The sequence below is a fragment of the Podarcis pityusensis genome (assembly GCF_964106645.2).
Source record: "Podarcis pityusensis genome assembly, chromosome: 9".
In the NCBI taxonomy this organism is placed as follows: Eukaryota; Metazoa; Chordata; class Lepidosauria; order Squamata; family Lacertidae; genus Podarcis; species Podarcis pityusensis.
Window position 1 is genome coordinate 39,804,150 of NC_138034.1, and position 16,676 is coordinate 39,820,825.

General features: G+C 41.2%; 1 protein-coding gene across 1 annotated transcript; it reads right to left on the reverse strand.

Moving 5' to 3' along the window:
* Positions 1-991: 991 nt before the first annotated feature.
* Positions 992-16,384, reverse strand: TMEM184C (transmembrane protein 184C). The gene is made up of 10 exons (XM_081021394.1): positions 16,045-16,384; positions 13,340-13,470; positions 13,217-13,253; positions 10,039-10,244; positions 8,589-8,663; positions 5,474-5,567; positions 4,650-4,762; positions 3,592-3,691; positions 2,797-2,968; positions 992-2,638 (listed from the first exon to the last, which is right to left on the reverse strand). Exons 1-10 carry the CDS (start codon positions 16,159-16,161, stop codon positions 2,376-2,378), a joined length of 1,308 nt encoding a protein of 435 aa, XP_080877520.1. The 5' UTR covers positions 16,162-16,384; the 3' UTR covers positions 992-2,375.
* Positions 16,385-16,676: the final 292 nt, after the last annotated feature.

Below are 16,676 nucleotides of genomic sequence, written 5' to 3' on the forward strand. Positions count from 1 at the left end.
TCTACCGAAGTATCTTGGCCAGCATGAACTTCCTTTCCCCTGTGCTGGGAGCACTGAAGTAGCATCACTTGCAGTGACTGCAGTATGAAAGCAGTGTCCATCTAACAAGCAGCTGGCTAACCAATAGCGGTCACACAAAGCAGAAAGACGAGTAATGAATATAAAGAAGGAACAGCCCTGGAAAGACTGAAATGAGATAGGGAGAAAAGGACAAGAGGAAAACAAAGAAGACATGGAGAAAAATTAACAACGCCCCAGAGTGGAAGTTACCAGACCAAAAAAGGGCAGTGGGGAAAGAAAAGGCACACAGAATAACCCTAGCCTGCAGCTCCAAACTGCTGGAGCTGCAGTAGCTAGTCAACCAGAAACAAGGCACCATAAACAAACGTTAGGAAGAGGCAAGAAGCATGAATCAGTTTAGTTTTAATGTTCCCAGCCCCACTCCTGGGACAGCCATTAATGCATAGTTGGTTAAGCTACCATTAATAAACTTGGAGGGAAGATACCACCTCCTCGAAGGAGCCAAAAATGGCTCACCACAGATTACCCCACCATCCTTTTGCTGAAGCCCATGTTCACTGTTAAGAAGATGCCTAAATCAAGCTTACAGGTAGTATTCCCAAATGGCAACAAACCACAGGATGAAAAGCAAGACTGGGAAGCACCAGAAAATTCTAATTGCTAAAAGACAATGTACCTCTATAGCCTAGTCTTTGCCCTTTCTTCCTAAAGTAAACCCACCTGTGGTTAAGGAAGGCATTGTTTACACTCAAGAGACTATTTGCCCCTCTGAAATTAGGCATAGGAACTAAACTATTGGTGAGCATTATCTTTTGGTCTTCCCTTGATTTGTGTGATCTAGGCATGGCGGGGGGGGGGGGCGGGTTGAGATGCCTCTCCCATCAGAGTCAATAGTTAACCATTAAAAAAATACTATGGAAAGGAGCTCAAGAGTATTACTTGTTCATCTCAACAGTGAAGGAGTGCAAAGTAAGAGTTAATAAAATTTTATTTGATTATGTACAATAAAGGCAATGATTTGCCCTTTAACCACTTTAAGGACACACCAAATTTATCCATAAAATATGCAGCCTAGTGAATAAGGCCAAGTATTTACATAACACACTAGTACTGCAAAAGCACTTGTAGGATGAGTTCACCGTAGCAGCCACAAAACAGTTAAAAACTCAATTCCTGTAAAGGGCACCTGAATGCTAAAAATAGCTTGAGTTCTCTCTGAAGATGCCACTTAATGTAAACCTTGCTGCAGCATTTTATATGAAGGTAAGACAGCAAGCATGCAATGCAGATACAAATGTGAGAATGGGTAACAAGTCCCTTTTGTTAACCAGATGTGTAAGTCCTTAAAACAGTAAGTTGTTACATTCTGTATTAGTATTTCAAAGCTTACTTGATTCTAGATACATTTTTGGAAGGCAAATATACTATAAATTCAAGAATAGTAGGCATTAAAATGGTATCCGCATGATAAGAGGAGCACAGATCAATTGATGAACCATTGGTAATCCTATGAGTTTTTTGAGACAAAAATACAGGAACACTGATCAGTTTTTCAATAAAAAGCCTTGTTTCATTTTAACTCCCTAATTAGAATGCCTTTAGACTCTGAGTTGTATTCAGTTTAGCATCAAGTAGTTCTATTAGCACAAGAACTACCACAAACAACAGGAATTCCCCACCTCACCCCGTGCATCCCCTAAATCTGTTTCTTCAATCCTCTGTGACACATCTGAGGAGGGTGTAGAGAGGAGTTCTGTTGCTCTAGTGGTAATCTCTGTGCTAACAGGAAGCAGTAGTAAATTACTACCCTCCGAGCAACTTCCAGTATGTGAAAGGCCAAGATACACTTAATACATTAATAACAAAATTTAGAGTCAATGCAGCATATAATGCTCAAATCCAAGAACTTCTGCTTAACTGGACTGTGAGACATATATGCCAGTATTGTTAAAAGAATGATTTCATTTACTGCTCCAGCTAAGGTCTCCAGCAGCTCAGCAGCAATTCTGGCATGCTGATGAAACGGTATTCTGGGATGGTGCAATTACTTTGAGAGGAGAGTCAACATCACGAACTATCTACCTCACTCCAATTACAGAGGCAGGTTGTTGAACCAAGCAGCATTGGCTACTCAACTTACTGTAATAATTTAATTATATGTCTGACACCAATAGGCTCTTTCAGTGATAGTTCATAAATTCCTCATTTAAAATTAAATTCCATTATCTGTTTTGTTTTATGTGCTGCTTGATGCAGCTGACATTCTTCTGGGAAGAATGAGGTCCCCAAGGCCAAAAAAACAAACATAGGAGCATCATCCAGGCAAATCCCAAAACATTTGAGGAAAGAGTTGTCTAACTTTCATCCAGAGGCTTCTCTGTTGGAGGATTCTCACTCTCTTCTGCTGATTTACACAAGACATCAGATATTGGTTCAGGAGGCATTGTTGGAGTCAACGTATGCCCAAACCCTTGATAGTGTCCCACAGGTGATGATGGTATTGAAGAAGCAGTAGAAATTGGATCCTGGGTGGATGATGACAGCAAACTTGTATGTTCATTCTGTTCATAATCTTCACCAAAAAACATTTTCCTTGGCTGACCAAAAACTGTTCTTCCTAAAAGGAAGGTATTTAAAAACAAATTATTCTCATGGGTCTGGCACTGCAGTTAATAGAAAAATGACCTAGCAATACAGCTCATGTGGCATCTTCAGAAAACTCAAATGTTTACATCAGTTTTTCCCTAGGGCTGCATTTTTATCCTTCTCACTTACCAACATTGCGAACTTGTTCAGTTACATCTGCCCTGATATCAGAAATATCCCACATTGCAAGAAAAGAATCAAAGCATGATCCTTCTTCAGCTTGCTGCACATAAGGTTTGTAGGAAAAACTGTAGTGATGAGCAATTGCAGCAAAGAACATCTCCACGCAGATAATAAAATCCTGAAACAAAAGAATCCAAATTCAGTCCTATTCAGCCCCACATATGCAACCATGTAATATATTCCTCGCAGCAGCTCCTTTAGACTTACTTGAAGGCCAATTAACCACAAACTACCTTTTACGGAATAATAGTATTCCAGAAACTTCCTGTGTTTTACACCAGCTTAAACATATAGTGGGACCATCAGCCAAGTCTATTCTCGTACTTTGGTTAAATTAGGAAAGCAAGCCCCAGGCAACCAACTAAATATTAAATTTAGAGTAAATATTGCCTTCTCGCACCTAGTAGAGAAGACAAAAAGCAAAACATGATACTGAAAGGACTGCGCTCATGCAGGCCAATGCAGATAGCATAGCTATTACGAGTGTACTAGTCACACCATTAGAAAACTAGTTTTAAGCGCTTAAATTTACCTGCATATTTACAGATATGAGTTGTAGGACAGTTTGATCAATGGAGCTGGTAGGCTAGTTACCTGATAACTATTGCTCACTCTCAGTGAAAAAAGTAGCTACATGTATCCATAATGCTTTTGCTTCAAAGACCAATCTGCCCCTTTTATCTATTCCAAAGGATGTGGGGCGCTGGAAGGCTTATGTTTACAAAAGCAGTTCCAACTTACCTGTAGACCAGTTGCCACTGCTTCAACACTTTTCCATTCCCATGTGTGTGTTTCAGAGATAACACCGACTTTCACCAACAATGCAATAAGTGCTGCTTGCCTATACAAAATTGACATTCTTAGAAGAGATTGGGTTATCACCACACAGAAGCTACACAGCTGGGAGGCAGGTTTTGGTCTAAAGTACTAGTGAGCTTTTATTGTAAGGTTAGAAAAAACACAAACAATCTGTGAAAGATACTAAGATCACAAAGCAGATCAATAAAATGCTAGAAATATGAACTTGCAAGCCCTGTGGCCATTATGCTCACACAGGAACAGTGAATGTGCATCACCCACAAAAAAGGAACTTCCACGCAAACTAGTGCTAGGCTAAGAGGTGTCTCTGGAAAGAGATCAAAGATGATCTGTCAGTATGGAAAAAGGTTTCAGCATAAACTGGAAATCTGTGCTACAACTTTAAAATGAATTAGATAAAAGAGAGCTAAAACTTCGGTTGTACCCTTAGCTATTTTGAAGTTGCATGAAAATGTTTTTAAACACAAAACTTTTTTTAAAAAAACACCACGGCAATTTTAAGCACAGAAGAAGGCTGGTCTTTTCACTATTGTACAACACCTTGCATAGGTGAATCCAGTTTGCTATAGAGAGGAAATATGGTGAAGCGTTTAGAGTGTCAAACTAGGATCCAGAAACCCAGGGTTCAAATCTCTGCTCACTGAGTGACCTTGGGCCAGTTAGTGTCTCTCAGCCCAGCCTACCTCACAGGGTAGTTGGAAGGATAAAATGGGGAGGGGGAGAACCACGCACATCATATTGAGCTCCCTGGGAATGATAAAGGTGGCTATAAATGCACACACTTATTTGGAAGTAAGCCCCAAAGAGATTTACTTCCAAGTAAACATGAACAGGATTGTGCTGGTAAGCAATTTAAATAAAAACAGAAACAAGACTTATTATACTACTATTTGTTTTCTGACAAACACTTAAGTATCCATATGCATTTACACATGTGCATAACAGGTTTTACACAAAAAAGCTTACAACACTCCACTTACCAAAAAGAAACAAAAACCACCATCTTTACACACAGAAATTTCCCTACGGGTTTGATTGGGTTTAGTTCTTCCCGCAGTACTTTATAGAACAACACAAGGCAGTACATGGCAAACTAAAACAGAGGGATAGAAATGTTTAGCAATTTGCAGTGGGAACACACAGAACTCCTACATTTCATCATACCAATAATCCCCTGCAACATATCAAGCCAATTCAATTCTTGTTCCAAACGTTTAAAAACATCTATGGGCTAGGCGATCAAAGCTGAGTGCCAAAGCACATGCATAGCATGCGAAAGATCACAGGTATAATCACTGACTTCTCCATCTAGACCTGTCTGAAACCCCAGAATGCTGCTGCCATAAGCTTCCTTTATTCCCAAGTATATTTCTCTGTTTCTTTCTGCAAAGAGAAGGCAACCACCACTTTGCTGAAGCTAAGCACATCTTGGTCTGATCAGTGCCTGGATGGGTAACCACTAGGGAACCACATGTATATCACTGTGGGTTTCATGATGGAAAATAGATGGGATATAAATATAAAGCAGTATCATCCCACCTTTCAGAGTCCTCAGGGCAGCCTCTAAAACCGATTAAATAGATGTACAATAACACAATAAAATCCATAGCACCATATTTAGAACCAAAGTTAAGGATTAGTTCTCACATAATCTTAATTTTCTATGTGTAATGTATGTAAAAATAAAAGCACCTAATCAAAAATATGTTCTGCATACCACAATTGTTAAGATCTTTAATTTTTAAAAAATAAAACACTTAAATATCACTCCAAAGAGAAAGAAAACTCAAATTCTGTTACTCACAAGCTGGGAGATATTGTTGAAAAAAACCAAATAGGTCCAAGCATTTTTGAAGCTAAAGTTTCCTTCATCGTATACACCAACCAGTTCACATATTCTGAAAGAGTTTAATACAAAACATTGCTCAGAAAATTCAGGGGCTATGGTTGCAATCCTCCGCACAGGAGTCCTATTCTAGTCAATTGTCCAGTTCAAATGTCGTGTTAAACCATCATTTAAAACTAACTATGGGTTAATGTGAGCAAGCAGTGCACTAGTGCATGCTGCTCTGAAGTTCCCACAGTTATCCTCCCGTTGCTGCTACAATGCAGATTTAAAAAAGCCAGAGTTTGGCATGTTATCTGAACCCGGACAACAGTTTGTTTCTGCCAAACATACCATGAGTGGTAACCCAAGAACAAACTTTGGTAGACCTTATGGATATGCAGCAGGAAGAGAAGTCATTTTTGTACAAGAGGGACACAACAACTGGATATCACTCAAAGAATTAAAACCTGGTTAATATAAATTACTGTATTAGAGAAAAATTACTTTGGGGATGGTTATGCATAGTAAAGCATGGGAGGAAACACCATCTTTTAGATTACTGAAGCTCCACTTTAGAAAAAGTTTATACCGTATTTTTCGCTCTATAGGACGCACTTTTCCCCCTCCAAAAATGAAGGGGAAATGTGTGTGCGTCCTATGGAGCGAATGCAGGCTCCTCGGCGAGGCGCCTGACCTGGAAGCCGGAGGAGGAACAGAAGGGACTCCTGTTCCTTCTCCTGCTTCGCAGCGACGCGCCTTTCCAGCGAAGCCGGAGGAGGAACAGAAGGGTCTCCTTCTGTTCCTTCTCCAGCTTCGCTGAAGGGCGCTGCACCTTCTCCCTCTCTGCGCAGCACCTCTCCTGTGAAGGAGAGGCGCTGCGCAGAGAGGGAGAAGGCACAGCGCCCCTTGAGCGGCGCGCCTGTCATGCGAAGCCGGAGGAGGAGCAGAAGGGTCTCCTTCTGTTCCTTCTCCAGCTTCGCTGAAGGGCGCTGCGCCTTCTCTCTGTTCCTTCTCCAGCTTCGCTGAAGGGCGCTGCGCCTTCTCCCTCCCTGCGCGGCACCTCTCCTGTGAAGGAGAGGCGCTGCGCAGAGAGAGAAGGCGCAGCACCCCTTGAGCGGCGTGCCTGTCCAGCGAAGCCCGAGGAGGAACAGAAGGTCTCCTTCTGTTCCTTCTCCTGCTTCGCAGCGACGCACCTGTCCAGCGAAGTCGGAGGAGGAACAGAAGGGTCTCCTTCTGTTCCTTCTCCAGCTTCGCTGAAGGGCGCTGCGCCTTCTCCCTCTCTGCGCAGAGAGAGAAGGCGCAGCGCCCCTTCAGCGACGCGCCTGTCCTGGCTTCTGCTTTAGCCCTGCGCAGCCTCTTCGAGCAGGGGGAGCCTTCATCCCGCTGCCCTGAAGAAGCTTGGCGCGGTTATCCCAGAAGCCAGAACAGCCACACAGTATCCCAGAAGCCAGATCCCTCTTGCTGTTCTGGCTTCTGGGGTTCAGAATGAGTTTTTCTTGTTTTCTGCCTCCCAAAACTAGGTGCGCCCTATGGTCCGGTGCGCCCTATGGAGCGAAAAATACGGTAGTTGATTGTCTACATGAGCAATTGTCTTTAAGGTTATAAAACAGAGACCGGTGTAACAGCACAGCTATCCAACCAAAAAAAGAGTGAAAAGAAGAGCAAAGTAGTGATGTTAAATTCTTGATTAATATTCTTGATTAATGAGATATTAGAGAATTTTTGTTTAAAATATTATAATAATAATAATAATAATAATAATAATAATAATACTTTTTTATTTATACCCCACCCTCCCCAGCCAGAGCCGGGCTCATGGCAGCTAACACCAATAAAATCACAGTAAAAACATAATGGGGGAGGGACCAATTTAAAATACAGGTTAAAATGCAATTTAAAATGCAGGCTCATTTTAAAAGTAGCCTATAAATCAAGACCATAAGGGGAGGGAAACATAACGGTCAGACTGAGTCCAAATCAAAGGCCAGGCGGAACAGCTCTGTCTTGCAGGCCCTGTGGAAAAATGTCAAGTCCCGCAGGGTCCTAGTCTCTTGTGACAGAGCGTTTCACCAAGTTGGGGCCAGAACTGAAAAGGCCCTGGCCCTAGTTGAGATCAATCTAATCACCTTGCGACCTGGGATAATTAGTTAATATACATGTTTATTCATGGGTAAACTTGTTCAGATGGCAACCAAAAACTGTACAGATACTTTTATTCAATGGGGCAATGCAGTGAATTCACTTTCTTTGATTTTTTGCACCAAACTTGAAATTGAAAATTCAAGTAAATTCAGTAATAGGCTATCTTGTGCTTCTAATAGCTCTAACACTTAATAACTATATGCATGTGACTAAAACACAGCTTGATAAACAAAACTATATGCATACATATAAAAAAGAAGCCATTAACATTAAATATATTATCATGATACGATAATATATTTCCGTATGTCAATCTCTGGTAAATGGCACTGTGTACCACTGAATGGCACTGCAAACACCAGTTACTGGCACTAAATAAAAATATAGAAATGTCAACTGTTTAAATCAAGGTCACCTCACATGCTGTTACACATAATTATATAGGCCTAGATACTTTAAGTGTATAAAGCATTAAAGCTACTTTCTGTAAAAAAAAAAAAATCACACTGTATGGCCAAGTGTATAAAATTGCTAAGAATAAGGTCACACCAAAATAGAAAAAAGGTTATTACATGTAGTTGAAATACATACAAATTCAAATGTTCATCAAATTAAATGAATAGCATTTTTAAAACTAAAAAAAAATAAAAATGTTTTCTGTAGCTCACATTTCAGAACTGCCAATGGTGAATGACACAATGCCCAGTAATATAACTGGATCAAAAAAACCATTATTCATTACTTACACTGGCAATATCACAGCTTGACTTATTATTTACTAATTTTTTTAAATGTGGGTTGTAAAACTGGTTCTTACATTAGAATTTACAGTTTGTGGAGAATATTCTCCGGCGAATTTTCTAGCAGAGAATATTCTCACCTCACCTCACTAGCAAAGTGATACATCTATATATAGCATTTTGAGGCTAAAATATTTCTTCATACTTACAAAGCAATAATAGTGGTGAACGGTCTGACCACTGTATACTGCAAAACACCAAGCTTGCACCTGAACAACAGCACCCTATAAAAGAGACACAGTCAGATCAGTTCATTCAAAGCTGCAACACAGACAACCATATATTCTACTTTTACTGTAAATATTAGCATCCAGAACTATCATTTCACACAACAAAGATCCTGTACATCACAAATACTAACTCAGAATATAGCTGAAACTCTTTATGTAACATCTTCTGGAAAAAAACTTGCAGAGTTAAATACAACTGTTAGCAAGAATATCCTAACATTCACATACCATTGTGCTTTTCAGTCAAAACACTTTTAAAATGCTAAGTCATAGTTAATACTGCATCCTAGACATTTTCTTCTTGCAGCATCTTTATAGACTAAACTATAACTGACGGATTTAAGAATCACCATTTCATACGGGAATATTTCTAATACTTTATCTTATATTATTTCAATATATTTTCCCACTTCTACAGCTCTAACATGTGGAAAAACATGGGCACCTGTAGAGTTCTATCTTATCAGTATCCTATACAAATTGCAGAGATACTGTTTTGCAGCCAGATCCAACAAGGTAACAGGATGGCTACATCCCTGCCCAACTAATAATTATTACTTTTAGGTTCTAACCATCACACAGATATTCAATGAGCTGTATGCTGCTATTTATCAAAATATGTTGATAGTATCTCACCTTTCAAAGACACCGCTGCATAATACACATTAACTTTTGGCATTTATAGTTTCAAATAAACTTGTTACAATTCTTGAATTTCAACTGCACACCTTTTATTGGAAGGGTTAAAACTAGAATAGAAACTTTGGCAAAACCTTCATCTTAATTGTAGTCAAGACATTCTGTCTTATTTCTTCATATCCTGTTGTGTCCTTTCAATCAAAGAGTCCAGACGTTAATCATCATTGGAAGGCTACCTTGCTGGGAGAGAGACTGCACCAACCAGGAAACTTGGGTCATTTTGTTCCTTCCCAAGGCAGGCTGCCATATGATGGCACTACAAAGGTGAATTCTCCATCCTGCTGCATTCTGGAATAGAGAAAGCAGCAGCCCCCACAGAAAGCTACTACAAGTCAGGGGGAGAAGCTAAGTGAGCGTCAATCCCTGAAATCTAACTGCTGTACAGTACTACCCTACAGCATTCACTCATTCTTTTAGAGCAGTCAATGAAGCTACCAACTGCTTCTGGGAAAAACAAATCCTTTTGATTCACGAACAAGTCCTATTTTCAGGAAACAATTTCCCGAAGTATTTTTTAAAAATGTGTTTTTCAAGAACTCTTTGGAGCATCAATGGAAACTAGTGCCACATATAGCAAAAAAAGTGTGTTAAATCTTACACGAATCCAAGAGGTAATATGCATAATGACAGGAACATAAGCTTTGAAAAAAGAACGGTATGATGTACTCACTCTCCCATAGCCCATGGTGGACAGCAACACAATGGTGGTAGATGCCTTTGCTGATCTTTGGCTTCTAGGATTAACACTAGATTTGGATACCGATTGGTCAGGTAATTTGAAAGGAAGACCATGAAGTTATAGATGACATACGCTTCATAGCATTCTCTACAAGTATCCACGTATATTGCAATACTGGGATATTTCAATGCTATCCACTGTCAAAGAAAAAGACATTAGATTAGACACACACGCACTGCAGTTTACACTGAGATTCCATTCTATTACATTTTCTTTCGAAATATTGTTTGCCAGCATAAAAATTAAATAAATAATTTACAGAACTCTGTGCTGCAGTTAAACATTCAATAATTAAGAAAGGCTTATAGCTCAAAGGCTTATAGCTCATTAAACCTATGGTTTAACTAAATTAAGTCCAATTGAAATAAATGGGATGTACTTCCCAAGATATCCTTTAGAGCCTGTATTTGCTGTTGCAAACAAGGCAAGCAGTGTTACAATACAAAGTAAACAATGAGCTAGTACTCTGCAAAACAGAGAAGCAACATGCTCTGTATATAGGCCTTATGGTTCACATTAGATACAAATATGTACATGTCTACTTTCAGTTGCATTAAGTCTTATTTTCCAGTGAATTAATGCTCAGTGAGTTGTACAGTGGTACCTCTGGTTGCGAACGGGATCCATTCCGTAGGCCCGTTTGCAACGTGAGAAGCCCGCAACCTGAAGTGCCATATCTGCACAGGTGCGTGGCGCGATTTGGAGCTTGTGCGCATGCACAAAGCGCGATTTGGCGCTACTGCACATGCAAGCGCAACGAAATCCGGAAGTAACCCTTTCTGGTACTTCCGGGTCGTCGCAGGATGCAACCTGAAAAAACGTAACATGAAGCAAATGTAACATGAGGTATGACTGTACTTGACTTAACCATTCTCAGAGTAGACCCACTGAAATCAACATGCTTCAAACCATCAACACAGAGTATGACTTAGTGGATGAAACTCCAGAAAAGCAACATATTAACAAATGCCTCAATCTCTTTTTTTTTTTTTTTAAACAATTTATTGGGTTTTACAGTAGAAATAAACATAATAAACAATATAACATTTGTCTTAACATAGTTTCACATTTTCTTTGGACTTCCTCACATCTCCCGCTCCCACTTTCATCGTTATAACATTTTGTCAGCAATTTATCATCTTATTTAGATTCTTATATCCCTTCTATGTTTCATAATCTTATAGTTCTCGAAAGGGGTTAAATTTTCACAGTCTTACTTATTTTCTTAAAAACTTCTAAATTTAGTGGTGCTCAGTTATTTTGGTCTAGCATCTTATTTAGCATTCACTCAAATTACAATGTTTTTGTAAATAATTCTTAAATTTCTTCCAATCCTCCTCAATCCTCTCTTCTCCCAGGTCACGAATTCTGCCGGTCATTTCAGCCAGTTCCATGTAGTCTATCAGTTGCATCTGCCATTCTTCCAGTGTGGGTAGATCTTGAGTTTTCCAGTGTTTTGCGAGAAGTATCCTTGCTGCTGTTGTTGCATACATAAAAAATGTCTGGTCCTTCTTTACCACCCCTTGGCCGACAATACCCAAAAGGAAAGCCTCTGGTTTCTTAGTGAAGGTATATTTAAATACCTTTTTCAATTCATTATAAATCATTTCCCAGAACGCCTTCACTTTAGGGCAAGTCCACCAGAGGTGGAAGAACGTTCCCTCACACTCTTTACATTTCCAACACTTATTATCAGACAGGTGGTAAATTTTTGCAAGTTTGACTGGGGTCATATACCATCTATAAATCATTTTCATTACATTTTCTTTCAGAGCGTTACATGCAGTAAATTTCAATCCATTACTCCACAACCTTTCCCAGTCCTCAAACATGATATTATACCCAATGTCCTGTGCCCACCTTATCATAGCCGATTTAACCGTTTCATCTTGTGTATTCCATTTTAGCAGCAAGTTATACATCCTTGAAAGTACCTTAATCTTTGGTTCTAACAATTCTGTTTCTAGTTTCGATTTCTCCACCTGGAACCCTAGTTTCTTATCATTTTTAAAAACTTCTTTAATCTGAGCGTAATGTAACCAATCTCGCACTTTGTCTTTCATTTTCTCCAAACTCTGCAATTTCCAATTATCTCCATCCTTTTCTAGTATTTCCCAATATTTTGGCCATTTAGCCTCCATATTGGGTCTTTTTCGGGCCTTAGCTTCCAGAGGTGAAAGCCACCTTGGTGTTTTATTTTCCAGCAAGTCTTTATATTTTGTCCAGACATTAAACAGTGATTTTCTGACAATATGGTTCTTAAAGGCCTTATTTGCTTTAACCTTGTCATACCATAAATATGCATGCCATCCAAAAGTATTGTTAAACCCTTCCAGATCTAACACATCAGTGTCCTCAAGAAGTAGCCAGTCTTTTAGCCAGCAGAACGCTGCGGCTTCATAATACAACTTTAGGTCTGGCAGGGCAAAGCCCCCTCTTTGTTTTGCGTCAGTTAGTATCTTAAACTTAATTCTGGGCTTTTTGCCCTGCCAGACAAACTTAGAAATATCTCTCTGCCACTTCTGAAAGCACTCCTTTTTGTCCAAAACCTGAAGTGTTTGAAATAAAAACAACATCCTTGGCAATACATTCATCTTGATAGCAGCAATTCGGCCTAACAAAGAAAGTTTCAATTTTGACCAACTATCTAAGTCTCTCTTAATTTCTGTCCAGCATTTTTCATAGTTGTCCTTAAATAGACTTAGATTTTTTGCTGTTATGTTTACCCCTAGGTATTTTACTTTCTTAACCACATTAAGTTCCGTCTCATTCTGAAACCGTTCTGACTCTGTATCAGTCAAATTTTTTCCCAAGACCTTAGTTTTCTGTTTATTTAATTTAAACCCAGCCACCCGACCAAAGTCATTAATCAGTTGTAATACTCTTTTCGTACTAGGCTCTGGCTTCTGCAGGGTCAAAACCAGGTCATCTGCAAAAGCTTTTAAAACAAATGCCTCAATCTCACACACACCTGGGCTTCTGCCAGGAAACCTTAATGGAAATGAGGTTACAATTTTACAAAAAGGTTGTATGAGAAGTGCATTGGATTATTCAACTGGTTTCTAGAGCAAGAATTCAATAATCCCAAAAAGAAAGAAAAAATACTTACGCTGTCTAGGCTGTAAATTGGCACCATCCATAGAATCCTGTCATAAGAAAACACATTTGCAATTAACCAAGTGTTTGTATTGCTAATATGGAATAACCAGCAGAAGCATATATGATAGGTTACCTTATTATTGGTTTCTGTAATTCAGGTTGAGTATAATGAACTAAATGCTGCAATATTCCCCAAAGAGATATTGGTATGGTCATCAATAAAAATATCCCAGCAATAAACCATGCCTTGGTATGGATTCCAACCTTGAACAACACGAAAAATAAGAGCACAAGCACAAGAAATTACAGTAGGAAATTTGAGAAACAATGACAGTAAAACCGATAAAGCAGTCCATAAATCACTTTCTCTGAAGCAGCAGTACTATATTTAATGGCTCTTCTCTTCCAAGAACAGAACATGCGTTAATAATTAAAACATATAGTATTTTTGCAACTGAACCATCATTAGACTCAAAATTTAAAGTGTGGTTAGCTACAACAGCTGCTACAACTTCTTTTAGATCCAAATATCTAACACACACAGTTCTAACCAAGAATCAAGTTAGGAACACTTAGAAGAGCAACTTGCAGCATTCCCTCACTTCTATACTAAGATTTAAGTTAGTAATACACATACTGCTAAACGCCAAGAACCAGGTCCAGATCTTCCATAACACACTTCTTGGTAGTTAAACTTGAAGGGAAAATGCATGTATACCATCTTGTTTGCAATGGGCAGCTCTAATATGCAACATTAGAGTGCATATTTTAGTGTGTGTTTTATGTATGGTTCTTAAACCTTACTGTAAACATTTAACTGTGAGGAGACATTTTTCCTTGTGTCATGTAAAGCAGCTACAAGGACAGGGTGCATAAAGAAACTTAGAGCCTGTTTCTTCTTTATAAACTACCTTTCTGTCTAAGCAACAGATGATTGGGAATAGATAGCATCACCAGAAACCTTTATAATTACAGATCCAGCCTGTGAGCAACCTAGTTATTTTAAGGCACAGAAATATCTGCAATAGTTCACTAAACGATTAATTAAACACTGCAAATTCCAAGCCTCACATAAGAGTAACAGGGATTCCCTGGTAGCTGCCTACTTTAAATATGGAAATGCTAAAGGGGAAGGCGGGAGCACAGAGATTCAAAGAATGTCTTGTGGAATAGGTACAGGGAAGGGGTACTAGCACAGGTGTGTTTTACTTAAGTGCTGGTCCACATGGACTAGCAAAGGTGAAGACAGGAATTACCATAACTCACATGTAGATTGAAGGTGTTGAGAGTCATTATTCTGTATTCTTTCATTTGCAGAAGACATCACTTTGCACCCATCACTTAGTGCCACAAGTTAGACAATGTGGTGCCCTCCAGATTTCCAGACTACAACCCCCATCAGTCCCAGCCAGCTTGACCAATGGCAAAGGATGATGAGAGATGTAGTCCAAAACATCTGGAGAGCACTACATTGTCTAGCTCAGAGTAAGACCCACACCAACCAAATGATGTCCATTAACAGGCAAATGCACCATTTACCTGCCTGTCTCTTTGGATTAAACCCTTCCCTGTCATAATGATCTTATGTCAAGTAAGTCTCTCTTGTGAGAGATTCTGGAAATGGAAGACAGGAGTATACACACCCCTGGCTTCTGGATCTGCTTTAAGTTACTCCTTCTAACTACCTCCCCCCCCCCCAAGCCAACTTGTCCATGCACTATGGAACAAATTGTTCTTTAAGCGTGGGCGCTACTGTTTGGTTGCTGGTTTTGAATCCTGTTTTTGAAAGATGAATCCTGTTCAGCTGTTTGTGTGTTTTCATAAACTCCTTTAGCCTCGTATGAACTGCTCTGAGTGGGATGGTAATGAACTAAAAACATGAATATAGCATCTTTCTATGTGGCACCGCCTACCCCCATAAAAACCTGAATTTGTTGTAATCTTTAGTACCTCATACAGACAAGAGAAATCCCCTTCACCTGCTGACACTCTAGTCCTCTCCACTTGCTGTCTCACTATAGGGTGCTGGCCTTCGCAACAGCTCCAGATGAGGAGTATTTATGTAGATATCTGCATTTCTGGACTTCCTCTTACTTGCTCCCTATGTAGCAAGCATCACATTTAGGTTAACTGGGGTCAAGCAAGCTAACCATTCTTACTTGAGCTCCGCAACCCAAGATGAACCTAGGATACATATGCCCTTCCAGAAGCGAGTTGGGCTGCAGAGTTTTGAGAGGATGTGTCAATCCTCTTTCTTTTTTCTTTCTCATTTTAATCACTGTTGTTATTTATTTCCACGGTGCAGAAGATAACTTTTGAGAAAACAATTGTTAGAACAACCCTCTTTCTTGACCTCACCTCCAAACCAGGCAAAACTTGCTGGAGGTTCTCTTTTTCCTTTCTGAAAGGATGCTTGCCAAACATACCTAGAATAATGCCCACGGTGACACGTCTGGCTTTATCTTGGATGGGCAGCTGGGGCCTACAATGGCGGGTGATTCATCATCATCATCCCTCAAGGCCAGCAACCATCGGGATGGAGAGCAGGGGGGGCACGTGACACATTCACCTCAAGCACCGTCCGTTGTTTCTTTTGCGTGTCCCTCCTAAGCCTAGAGCGCCAAGCGCATTCCCACATGACGCACGTTCCATGTTGTGCGCGGAAGAAGCGCGCTCCGGGAAGTGAACGCGGGGCGGCGTTAAGGCTGTCAGCAAAGCCGAGCGCATGTGGGAGACCCGAGGGAGCGGGGTCTGCGTTTGCCCCTCTTCCCCCCACTCCCACCCCGGAGGCGCCCCTGGGCCGCCTCTCTCCGCCCCCCGGCGCCGCTCCGCCCTCACCTCCAGCTTCTGCAGCTCCCACACGCAGAGCGGCACGGCCAGCAGCAGCCCCACGACGTAGACCGTGGCCACCAGAGGCCGGATCCAGCGCCGCCAGTTCCCGCAGGTGCACGGCATGGTGGCGGCGGCGGGGCTGCGGAAGGTGTCTCTCGGCGCCGCCTCAAGGACCCGACGGGCCCGCCCCACACCGCCGGCGCCGCGGAGCGGAGAGCATCGCTGCCGCCCTCACGGACCGACGCCCCTCCCTCCCTCCCTCCGCAGCCACCCCTGGCGGGCGAAGCCAAGAGAGGAGGGGGGAGCCAGGAGGAAGGACGCCCGTCTGCAGCCGCCTCGCCGCCCACGCCCCGCCCCTCTTCCCCTATCCAAAGCCGCAGGGTGAGCGGAGCCACGCCCACCGCCGCAGCATAAGGCCAAGCGCTTCCGGCGCCTCAAAGTAAACAACCCGCCCCTTGCCGGAACCGACGCCGGATTGGGTAAACCGCGAGGCGGCAATCAAGCGCTTCTCTCTTCCCCTATACGTCGACGCAAGTGCTTATCGACAGGGGAAGGTTAGGTTTGCGTGCTGGTCGACGGCGGCGCGGCTTCTTGGCGTTCGCTTCCCAGCCGCGAGCCTCTTTGCCTTCTCTGTGTGC

Coding starts and splice junctions, on each gene's coding strand:
- TMEM184C (XM_081021394.1), bottom strand. CDS start 16,161: ATGCCGTGCACCTGCGGGAACTGGCGGCGCTGGATCCGGCCTCTGGTG. Junction 10,245..13,216: donor CAATTTACAGCCTAGACAGC/GTAAGTATTTTT, acceptor TTTCTTTGACAG/TGGATAGCATTGAAATATCC. Junction 4,763..5,473: donor TCAACAATATCTCCCAGCTT/GTGAGTAACAGA, acceptor CCTCTGTTTTAG/TTTGCCATGTACTGCCTTGT.